Here is an 11,777-nt window from a genome sequence, read left to right as displayed (position 1 = left end):
ATATAACAACAAAGAAATTAGATTTATTTTATTTTACTCTGAATGTGAACTGTATTATTAACATACCCTTGTGTTGGTTATGTACATGTTTTCCTTTTGCGATTTTAGACTCAACGATGTGAACGGGACTTTTATTTAGGTATTCACGTGTGACGTCATAAGGCGGCGCCGCGTTTCTGCGTCTGTTGCGATCTGCTGAAGAAAGGTTTGTGTTTTAACCGTTTAATGCGATAGAAACCGTTCAAAGCGAAGCAGAATGAAAGATGTATGATAAACTATAACACTGCACTACTTTATCTGACATGTATTAGCGTTGTGTGAGTAAAGTACCATAATGAAACTCATGAGTAACAGAGGGAGTGTTTAATTTCGCTCTTTATCGTGAATTAGTTCAAACATGGTTTGCCTGATCAAAGGCAGATATCGCGGGATTTCACACTCGTGCGCTTTAATGCAGATCAACTGTGGATGTAACGTTCATTTAAAGTTACAAGACACCCAAGATTTTTTGTTTTTTATTTCCATTTGAAAGAGGTATTTATCAATCATTTTTACTTTAATTACATGTTTTTATATATTTTTTTATAATTATGACAACAATCACATAACCCACAATGAGAATTTAGACATTTTCAACATGATATCAGAGTTTTAAAATCAAACATTTAAAAAAAAGACCCATAGTGTTGTTTAAACCAATAAGCATTAAAGTTGAGTCGTCAGTAAAGCCCAATTTATACTTTAGCATCGAGTGTACGCCATTGCTACGTCGTAGACTGTGTGTAGCATCGAGTGTACGCCATTGCTACGTCGTAGACTGTGTGTAGCATCGAGTGTACGCCATTGCTACGTCGTAGACTGTGTGTAGCATCGAGTGTACGCCATTGCTACGTCGTAGACTGTGTGTCTAGCAACGTGTCAATTCTACGCGGACCGCAAGCGCCGTGATTGGTCTGCCAGAACCCCTCCTTCATGCCTATAAATAAATAAATCTGCGATTGGAGTGTGTGTGTGTGTGTGTGTGTCCAGACATGCTAGTTTCATCTAGGGCTGGGCGATATAACGATAATTATCGCGAAATATTCCTAGATAAAACAATAACAGCAGTTCTATACATTCTCGATAATATGCTTTCGCTCTGTGCGTAATGCTGCGCATGCGTTTTCAGACTGGGCCTCTGGGTGTTGTTTACGGTCGCAGTGGCTGACGATCAGCCTTTAGTCGTTTCCCATCGTGCTTTTGGGTGGAGAACAACTGCGCCCGACTGCATAATCCGACACGTCCGCCTCGCCATCGCGAGAGACTTTCGACAGACACATTTCTAATCGGCATGTGATCGCCGGCGATCGCTTCTGCACAGATTTTGCTCATCTCAAACGAGCCTAGTCTCTGACGAGTGACGAGAACCTGAGCTTGCGATTCAACCGATTAATTCACAACAAATGACTGAATTACTGATAGATTTAGTAACCAAATGATTAGATACCTTTTTGTTTAAATCTCTTCTTCATGTGAATTAGTTTGGGTTAATATGTTTTCCTCATTTGAGTGGGAGGATATCCGAGTCGGTATTGTGTAAAAACCAAAGAAGTGTCATTAAACATTGTTGACAGAATATATCATGAGAAACACACATTAGATATGAGATGTCTCGGTTTATAAGTGTTAAAATAAACTGACATCTAGCCTTAAATCTCTTTTACTTAATGCTAATGAATATGACTAGATTGGTTTGCTTTTGTCAACTTGTAAATAATCCTGAAACCCTGAGTTTGTTAAACTACCTTCACGGTACAGGCCCCAGTTTACTTCATTCGACTTTTCCCAAATAAAAATGTTATATTCATCAAACTAAATGGAGTAATTTAAAACTTTTAAACAATTTATAAATGTGTCAGGAACTTGCTGTTGAATTCTGTCATTTTTAAAGTTCACAAGAAAACAACAACAGCAATCTCTTCCCAGTGCACTGAGCTACGGGAGATTTACTTTACTGTCTGTTAATTATTCTCATTTTAAACAGGACAAACACAGAACAGCTCCTGGATCCTCAAGACACTCTTATAAAGATGGCGTTTATTAAAGAGGAGAGTGAAGACGTGGCGATTGAAGAAGCATTCAGAGTGAAAGATGAAGAGACTGAGGAACAAATAGGTTGGTTTCATTCTCAAAGCTGAATTATGACTAATATCGTGTCGGTCCTCCTTTTGCTGACCCGTCGAGGGGGTCTCCACTAGACCCCTGAAGGTGTGCTGTGGTGCCTGGCACCAAGATGTTAGCAGCAGAACCTTTTAGTTTCTGTGAGTAGCGAGGTGGGGCCTCCATGGATCGGGCTTGTTTGTTCGGCTCATCCCACAGACGCTCGATTGGATTGAGATCTGGGGAATCTGGAGGCCGAGTCGACGCCTCAAACTGTGCTCCTCAAACCATTCCTGAAGCATTTGTGCTTTGTGTCAGGAGCATTATCCTGCTGGATAGGATATCAATGTCCCAACATAAACCTCTGCGCCCTCTGTCGCCTCCCCTAAATAGGATCTAGTTGAATGTTTTACATGTCTGAGTGTGTTGTCTGTTGTTAATATGCATTTGTCTCTTTTCGCCTTAGACCTGATGGTGCTGAAAAAAGACAGTGAACTACTGAATGAAATGGAAGAGAAAGATCAACATAAGAATACTTTATGTTGCTCACAGCCTGAAAAGACACGAAAAAGAGATGACAAGAAGGGAACTAGTAGTAATTTCACCTGCCGACGGTGTGGGAAAGGTTTCGCTCTGAAAAGCAGCCTCAACGCGCACATAAGAACACATGATCGAGTGAAGTGTTGCACCTGCCAACACTGTGGGAAGAGTTTTGAACGTAAAAACTTTAAAGCCCACTTGAGAAGTCACTCTGAGAAGCGTCTCTACACATGTCCTCAGTGTGAAAAGAGTTTCACTCTCAAACGACGCTTTGAAGACCACATCAGGAGTCACACTGGAGAGAAGCCGTTCACCTGCCAGCAGTGTGGGAACAGATTCACTTTGAAAGGAAGCCTTAACAGACACATGAAAATCCACACCGAAGAGAAGCCGTTCACATGCACTTGGTGTGCAAAAAGTTTCAGTCAAATTGGAAACTTTAAAGTCCACATGAGAGTTCACACTGGAGAGAAGCCGTACACCTGCCAACAGTGTGGAAAGAGTTTCACTCGAAAAGGAAGCCGTAACAGGCACATGAGAGTTCATAAAGGTAAGCGACGCACCCGCCCATCCACATGATGTTAAGAACACGTGATTCCTCAGACCAGGCCACCTTCTTCCATTGCTCCGTGGTCCAGTTCTGATGCTCATGTGGCGGAGGAGAGGGGTCAGCTTGGGCACCCTGACGGGGCTATGGCTTTGCCGACCCATACAGTCCCTGACAAAAGTCTTGTCGCTTATCTATTTTCTAGAAATACCTGATATTAACCTGACTTTTAATTAATTCATTGGTGTTAGAAATAGCTCATATGAAAAGCTAAAACCCTCCCAAATGATGTTTAATGCACTGAAATAAATAATTTTCACAGAAAAATATTTATCATTTAATCAAGACGGAAAGGTCAAATTTTGGCAAGACAAAAGTTTTGTCGCCTATACAGAAATGGAACAAATTTACTGCAAATACAAAAATATGTCAGCAAATTAAGTTGTGGTGCTGTGAGATCCAAATGTAATATCTTGTATGACTTCCATGAGCTTGAAGGACTGCATCCATGCGGTTTGGCAAGGATTCATACAATTTATTGATGAAGTCATCAGGAATAGCTAAGAAAGCAGTCTTGCATGCCTCCCAGAGTTCATCAATATTCTTTGGTTTCGTCTTCCATGCATCCTCTTTCATCCTACCCCACATATGCTCAATGATGTTCATGTCTGGTGACTGGGCTGGCCAATCCTGGAGCATCTTGATCTTCTTCGCCTTGAGGAACTTTGATGTGGAGATGGAAGTATGCGATGGAGCACCGTCCTGCTGCAGAATTTGGCCTCTTTTATGGTTGGGAATATAAGAGGTAGCTAAGATTTCTTGGTATTTTAGACTATTGATGTTGCCTTCCACCCTGCAGATCTCTCGCACACCCCCATACTGGATGTAACCCTAGACCATGATTTGTCTGCCACCAAACTTCACTGTTTTCTGGGTGAATCTCGGATCCATTCGGGCACCAGTAGGTCTCCTGCAATATTTGCGGCGACTGTGGTGTAATTCAACAGAAGATTCATCTGAAAAATCCACCTTCTGCCACTTTTCCAGCGTCCATCCTTTTAGCAGGCTGTGGGCCTTGGCAAATGCCACACGGTTTTTCAATTGTCTTTTGTTTAGTGCTGGCTTCTGGGCACTGATTCGAACATGGAGGCCATTTCGAGACAGAATCCGACAAACTGTTCTGGTTGACACAGGGACTTCAGGTGACCAGGTCTCGTGGAGCTCTGCTGCAGTGGAAAATGGGCTGGCCTTGGATTTTCGAGCCAACAAACGGTCCTCTCGAGCAGTTGTCTTGCGGGGTCTGCCTGACCTGGGCTTGTCAAAAACGTCTCCAGTCTCTTCAAATCTTTTTTTTATCCTCTGTACTTGACGCTGAGACACATTGAAGGTGTCTGCCACATCAGCAGTGGATCTGGTCTTCAGCCTCTTGATAATCAAAACTTTAGTCTCAGGGTGAATCTTAGGCATGTTTGCAGAGGTCTAGTTGCAGTTGATGTGAAGGTCTAGTGTACTGGGGTTCTTTTTATACACACTTGAGACCTAATTGATCCATTATTAGTCACAGGTGAAGCTCATATGACAAGGTGACAACACTTATGTCTTTGCAAAAATTGACTCAATGGGCTTTACCAAGCTGTGAATGTTAGAATACTTTTTGAAAGTTTAGTTTTTCACTGAAACATTATCACAAAAGCTGGTGGGATTAAAATGAGCCATTTCTTGTAAAAAAAAATCTTGATTAGAAATATATTTCAGCCGTTAGGTAAATTTGTACACAAGAGACAAGACTTTTGTCAGGGACTGTATGCGGAAAAACGGATGCAGTGTGTATTCTGACAGCTTTCTATTAGAACCAGCATTCACTACTTAAACACTTGAGCTATAGTAGCTCGTCTGTTTGTGCGCAACTATTACAAACATTGTTCCTGCACTCCTGGCATTTTAGGGGTGTGTGCAACCTCCAAAATCCACACACAACACACCGTGTTGCTGTCAGTGTTTAGTGATGCATCACCCAGACCCTCAGTCACTCCTAATACACACTTTAGAAAACAAGGAACAATCAGTGATTCTCTTAAGCAAAATTTTAACAGAAAAGAATCATTATAATAAAATAGGAAGATAAATATTGATTAAGGCTTTGATTATGAATTTAATTCGGATATTTACATGTATATTGAAGCGGCAGAAAAACTGGGATATAAATGGCACGTCTATATGCAGAATTTTCATGATTTCATTACACCTTTGCAAATTGTGGATATGTGTGGTCTCCAACTTTCCAACCTAAATCACTTGATCAGAGAATAAATGCAATGTACTTCCCTTAAATAACTGATCGATCATGAGAAGATCCTTCTCAGTCCATCTGAAAGTGTCATCCCATCTAGACGGTTTTAACTCTGGGTTATCTGCTATAGATATGGATTTTAACAGTTGTCTAACCTCTCAGAGTTTGCTTAACCCAGATATTTGTTTTAAATATTTTTCTGAGAGTGGAGTGTCATAAAGGCTAATGTTAAAGTTGTTAAAGCTTTAACAAAGTTTTTCACCACTTTTGGTCTACTGAGAATTGTCCAGACTTATCAGGGAGTTAATTATCTATCTAAATTGTGTGCTACAGTTTTTTAAATCGCTAAAAGGTTCCATCAGATCTTATAAGCAATGCTTAGGAAATACTGCATCGAGACATGGTCTAAGACCGCAAGTCTTAATGCTTAATTCTGATGTTTTGCTCGGATCTGATTTTTAGTTTGGCTGTTCACATTACCTTTTAAAATGTGGCCTATATCTGATTCCAGTGTGAACTGCAGGTTTCAAACTATCCCGCATGTGCAAAAGAACAATATCAATATCATCAGATGCAGCGCGCTGCTGCACTAAAGCTCAGGAGGTTATGGAGGAAGTAAGCATTTTCGCTTTTATTTAAACCTGTTTGTGAAATGGAAGCCATAACATTGATGAGCAGGTGCTGAAGAGGAGAAGAACGAAAAGAAAGAGAGCAAAATTGGTTATTTTGGCCTTTTGTCTCCTTCCTTTGGCACTGAAGCCACGTTCATCTGTGTTCCCGTTCTTCCATTTCATGTGCTTTCAAAAAACGGAGCAGTTACGGTCAGATCCTTCTAGTTTAGCTTGAAGTATCTCCCCATAAACTAATTAGGTCTAACACCTCACGCCGCATTCACACGGGGTGTAGGCGTTAATGCTTCCCATTTACTCTGAATGGGTGCCATCATCCGTTGCCGAACTGAATTGTGGGTTCCGTCGCGTTGCTTCACTCGCGTTGCAGAAGTTGAAGATTTCTCTGAAGATTTTTCCTCCGTCAATCGTTAACACTTACGCCCTGTGTGAACACACCGTCACTCTCCCTCCATGACTCGCTCCATCGCTGTTCTCCATATCTAGTCAAGGTTTTAATGTTACTGTCTGTGTCTGTTGTGTCTAGGGATAACTCGCCGGCACTTAATTGTGACAAATGTCGACATAGATTGACGTAAAAGTCACATCAAATCCGCCTTGGTTGTTCACACTGCGTCCACATTGGAAAAAATCAGATCTGGGTCTGCGTATGTACATACATATGAATAGCCCCGTTCACACTGCAGGCAAAAGTGGCCCAAATCTGATTTTTGGGGGGTCAAGTGACCAGGTCAGACTTCTTCAGAGGTAGTGTGAACACTCAAATCTAGCCCAGATCTGATTTTTAAAATCAGATTTAGACCACATACATCTGTGCTCCTGAATCAGACCCAGATCTGATTTTTTCCAATGCGGCCGCAGTGTGAACAACCAAGGCGGATTTGATGTGACCTTTACATCAATCTATGTCGACATTTCTCACATTTATGCGCCGGCGAGTTAGCCCTAGACACAACAGACACAGACAGTAACATTAAAAACTAGACTAGATATGGAGAACAGCGATGGAGCGAGTCAATGGAGCGTGAGTGAGGTGTCAGACCTGATTAGTTTATGGGGAGATACTTCAATTCAAGCTAAACTAGGAGGATCCTACACTGTAAAAAAATAATTAGAAAAAGTTACCTGGTTGCCTTAAAATTGAGTTAATTGAAATAAAAATGTTGGGTTAATACAATGAACATTTTTTGAGATTCGACAACCTTTATTAAAAGATTATTAAAAGATTTTGTAAGCATATTCGCTAATTTTGTGTTTTATTTGTGATGACGCAGCCAAATTGTGCTATTTTCATGATTTATCAAATGTTTTATGTGATTCAGATACAATAATATTTTGAGTTTCTATTTATTAAACCAATTTCCTTCATTGTATCAATACACTTAAAATTTGAGATTCAATAAACTCAAATTTTTAAGGCAACCCGGTTACTTACTTTTTTAAGTTAAACCAACAAAAAACAATTATTATTTTTTTACAGTGTACCGTAACCGCTCCATTTTTGAAAACACATGAAATGGAAGAACGGGGACACCGATGAACGTGGCTTCAGTGGCAAAGGAAGGAGACAAAAGGCCAAAATAACCAATTTAGCTCTCTTTCTTTTCGTTCTTCTCCTCTTCAGCACCTGCTCATTACTGTTATGGCTTCCATTACACAAACCTTTTTAAATAAAAGTAAAAAAATGCTTACTTCCTCCATAACCTCCCGAACTTTAGTGCAGCAGCGTGCTGCGTCTGATGATATTGTTCTTTTCCACATGCGGGTTAGTTGGAAACCTCAAACAGTTCACACTAGAATCAGATATAGGCCACATTTTAAAAGGTAATGTGAACAGCCAAACAAACAATCAGATCTGAGCAAAAAATCAGAATTGAGCATTAAGACTTGCGGTGTGAACCGCAACTATGTGGTCTAAATCTGATTTAAAAAATCAGATCTGGGCTAGATTTGAGTGTTCACACTACCTCTGAAGAGGTCTGACCTGGTCACTTGACCCCCAAAAAATCAGATTTGGGCCACTTTTGCCTGCAGTGTGACGAAGGTGTTCCTGTGCTTTTATTCTCAATCTGTGAAACGGTGCAGGAGTCTGTCAAGTTCAGTCTATCAGAGTTCAGTCTGTTTGGCCATACTGTGAGAGGACCACTGAGAGTTATACAAGAGAGAATTAGAAAACAAATTCCAGGATCGGCTTCAGAAAATGTGTGCTAGCTCATTAGCCAAAAGCTCAGGGGGAAGATGAAAATGTGGGCCCTCTACATCCCTTTTTTAATTATATGTTGTTGTTTTTATACTTTACATGTTTAAATATTGTGTTGTCTGTTGCTTTGTGCCCTTAATTTGCATTTGTCTCCTTTTGCCTTAGACCTGACGGGGCTGAGAGAGGAGACTGAAGTACTGAATGAAATGGAAGAGAAAGATCAATATAAGAATTATGTTTTCATGAAAAGAGAAAAACCTTTTAGTTGCTCACAGGCTGAAAGTCCTTTGGCTAAAACTAAGAGAACTAGAGGTAATTTCACCTGCCTTCTGTGTAGAAAGAGTTTTGCTCCCGGCGTAAGCCTTAAAAGACACATGAGAGTTCACACTGGAGAGAAGCCTTACACCTGCCAACAGTGTGGAAGGAGTTTCTGTAGTAAAGCAAACCTTAAAGTCCACATGAGGATTCACACTGGAGAGAAACCGTTCCCCTGCCCACAGTGTGGAAAGAGATTTAACCGAAAAGGAACCCTTAACCGGCACATGAGGGTTCACACCGGAGAGAAGCCGTACACCTGCCCACAGTGTGGGAAAACATTTGCTGAAAGAGGAAGTCTTAACAGGCACGTGCAAATTCACACCGGAGAGAAACTGTTTACATGGGAACACTGTGGAATAAGTTTCACTCAACAAAAACACCTGGAGTACCACATGAGTATTCATGAATGAGAGAACTGGTTTTATATGTTCATCAGTGTGGAATAATTTCACAGACAGGAAACGCCTCGTGTTTAGAGACTGAATAATGTGTTGATTGTTGTTATGGTATTAAATCACCTTAGAGGCCTGAATCCACCATTGATGTCCGCTGACTGTGAGAGGAATAAAGAAGTCAGAGTCAGAATTAGACCCACTGTGTTGATCAGCCGAACGAAGAATGAACTGGGTACAATTTTACATGTCAACAGAAGTATAAATCTGTATCCACTAAAAGACATAAAACTGTGTAGGCCTGGGCAAATAAACACAAAATAATAAAACAAACATGCAGGCTTTTTGATTTAAAAGATACAGACACATGGAGATAGCAATAGCAGCTTATCTACAGTCCCCACAGTGCAAGCCAGGGATATATATATATATCAACTTTATTTATATAGCATTTTTAAAATGACGATTGTGTCAAAGCAGCTTCACAGTGTCAAACAGGACAATATTGCAACAAATGTTGTCCGCCCCGCCCCGCCCCGGTCCGGTCCGTCCCGTCCCGTCCATCTCGGGAAAAGTTTATTTTTACTGTGAATGTTGATCGACGCGGCCCAAAATAGGGGGTTTGAGGTAGCTTATAAATTTGAGAGGAAATGATTTTAGCTTTGTAGAACTGCTTCGAGAGGAGTGTGGAGCCGTAGACAGCGTGAGTGGGCTGGCAGGCGGGGCGAATGGTCGGAAATGCTGCCCATGCTGATAAACTGTCAACAGAACAGAGGTAAAGCCTAGTTCAGACGGCACGATTTTCAAACTCGTCGGGTCACTGCTCTTTTCACACTGCATGACTATCTGGGGTATCGTTCAGTCACTGCTGTGTTCACACTGCACGATGGTTTGACGACAGAGGAGTTCACACTGCATGACTGAACAAGAGGAAGAATCGCCGACAACTCTCTCTCCCGTGCGCAAACTACGTTTCCCAAACACACGTGAGATGTGACGAGTAAACAACGCGAGATCACACGTGCGTCAGACCGGAGTTCTCGCGCGAGACTTGGAATTGTTATTAAAAATGATAAACTGCACAAAGTTTGCTTCAAATTGTATGTGCGCTGATTTCTGGAGAAAAAGAAAAAAGATTATGGCGGAAGAAATTGTTGGAGAGACAGAGGGAGCCAGGATTGTGTTCTGCAAAGACAGTTTGAGGTAAATAAATAATTTTGTAATGCGCTGCTGCTGCGGCTGGATGTGCAAATGTTTGGGCTTTGTTTCTGTTTGATAGAATTGTAAATATATCTATTAAAATACTGATATTATGCTCTATAACTCCTCCCTGAACCTCCTGCTGCCCTGTATCTCACTCTCTCATTGGCTGTCGGTGTAATTTTCAGTCAGAACTCGTTTCACACAGCAGGAGTTTGAATCGCCGACAGCTCCAGATATTTACCATGCCAAATATCTCACCGCGTCGGCGATTCTCTCTGATCGCGTCTGATTATTCACACTGCGTGATTGTCACTCGCGTGCACGAGCACCGGTTTGCCTGTGATCTCGGGCATTTGTCGGCGATTTCACAAAACCTGTCGGCGACTCAAAATCGGGGCAAAAATCGGGCAGTGTGAACTAGGCTTAAGACTGCTGCGTGTATATATACACCTCTTGTTGATTAGCTGAGTGCTCTCCACCTGTGTCAATTATCTGAAAGCCCTCCTCCCGAATCTTTGTTAATAAACATCGTTTATAATGCAAGGGTAAGTAACCAGCATTGTCATCATCTATCAGGTGTAACATACATTCATTTGTAGTTTGCTGTAATGTTTAATTAAAGCACACTATATTCTTAAAATAAGATTTTGTTTTGGACTTTGTGATTAGTTTTCAATAGTTACATAAACTTAATAAATGTAATCATTTTATTTATCTGTTCATTATTTTAATGAAGTTTGAATCCTTAGAACAAAGACGAATACAGGTTTTTATTCTATTGTTTTTTTTTTTGTCTTTTCATTTGAATCATTTTTTCCTATATTATATAATGTGTGTGTAACACGTATGATTACTGCAATAATAGATTAAAATAGTGGACCAGTATCAGAAAGACTAAGTTCAGCTCAGGGAGGAAAATGGCGTGTTCAATGAGACACAGACACGTGGTTGCGATACCCAAAAGTGTAGTATATTATAGTGACATAAGCTGACAGACAGTTTCAATATTTACATGTACACAAAGATGGTAATGAGTTCATAACTGTTAATAAACAAATCTAAGTGTTGTTTTCTCAAGTCATACACAATCATTCAAATGATTAAAAGCTGCAACCGTCCTTGCACAATGCACACTGGGTCAATCAGTTCATTAAATTCAAAGAACCATAATGTAGGAATGTGTGTATTGGTGTGCGGGGATGTGTAAGGGGAGCAGCTGCAGCGCCTCCTACCACACCGGCAAATGCTTGCACTCAATCTTCGGTTCAGGGCCTAGTAGCTCGCCATCCATACAAGAAACCTGGCCTGTATAAACAGGACCAAGCAATGAGCAACACTGATTAAGCATTACAATAAGTAACAATTATATAATGTCACATCATATCATAATCATCATCACCATGTACATGATTCAATTTTATCCTGCATATAGCAGTCAACAAGAGTACTCTATAAATAGACAATATCATCAATAATTCCAAAACACATCTCAGCATTAATTAGAACCAGTTCACAATCA

At 40.7% G+C, this 11,777-nt stretch overlaps 1 protein-coding gene across 1 annotated transcript; it reads left to right on the top strand.

Moving 5' to 3' along the window:
- Positions 1-27: 27 nt before the first annotated feature.
- On the top strand, positions 28-9,427 carry LOC137049880 (gastrula zinc finger protein XlCGF57.1-like). The gene is made up of 4 exons (XM_067428630.1): positions 28-205; positions 2,024-2,154; positions 2,606-3,229; positions 8,511-9,427. The coding sequence occupies exons 2-4, from the start codon at positions 2,070-2,072 to the stop codon at positions 9,071-9,073; spliced, it is 1,272 nt and encodes a 423-aa protein (XP_067284731.1). The 5' UTR covers positions 28-205; positions 2,024-2,069; the 3' UTR covers positions 9,074-9,427.
- The last annotated feature ends 2,350 nt before the right edge of the window (positions 9,428-11,777 follow it).

Source organism: Pseudorasbora parva, chromosome 20 (genome assembly GCF_024679245.1).
Source record: "Pseudorasbora parva isolate DD20220531a chromosome 20, ASM2467924v1, whole genome shotgun sequence".
Lineage (NCBI taxonomy): Eukaryota > Metazoa > Chordata > Actinopteri > Cypriniformes > Gobionidae > Pseudorasbora > Pseudorasbora parva.
This window is presented reverse-complemented; position numbering and strand designations above follow the sequence as displayed.

Bases quoted from the DNA above. Each gene is read 5' to 3' on its own strand.
- LOC137049880 (XM_067428630.1), top strand. From the start codon at position 2,070: ATGGCGTTTATTAAAGAGGAGAGTGAAGACGTGGCGATTGAAGAAGCA. The intron at 2,155-2,605 runs GTTGGTTTCATT...TTTTCGCCTTAG, and splicing joins AGAGACTGAGGAACAAATAG to ACCTGATGGTGCTGAAAAAA. The intron at 3,230-8,510 runs GTAAGCGACGCA...CTTTTGCCTTAG, and splicing joins GCACATGAGAGTTCATAAAG to ACCTGACGGGGCTGAGAGAG.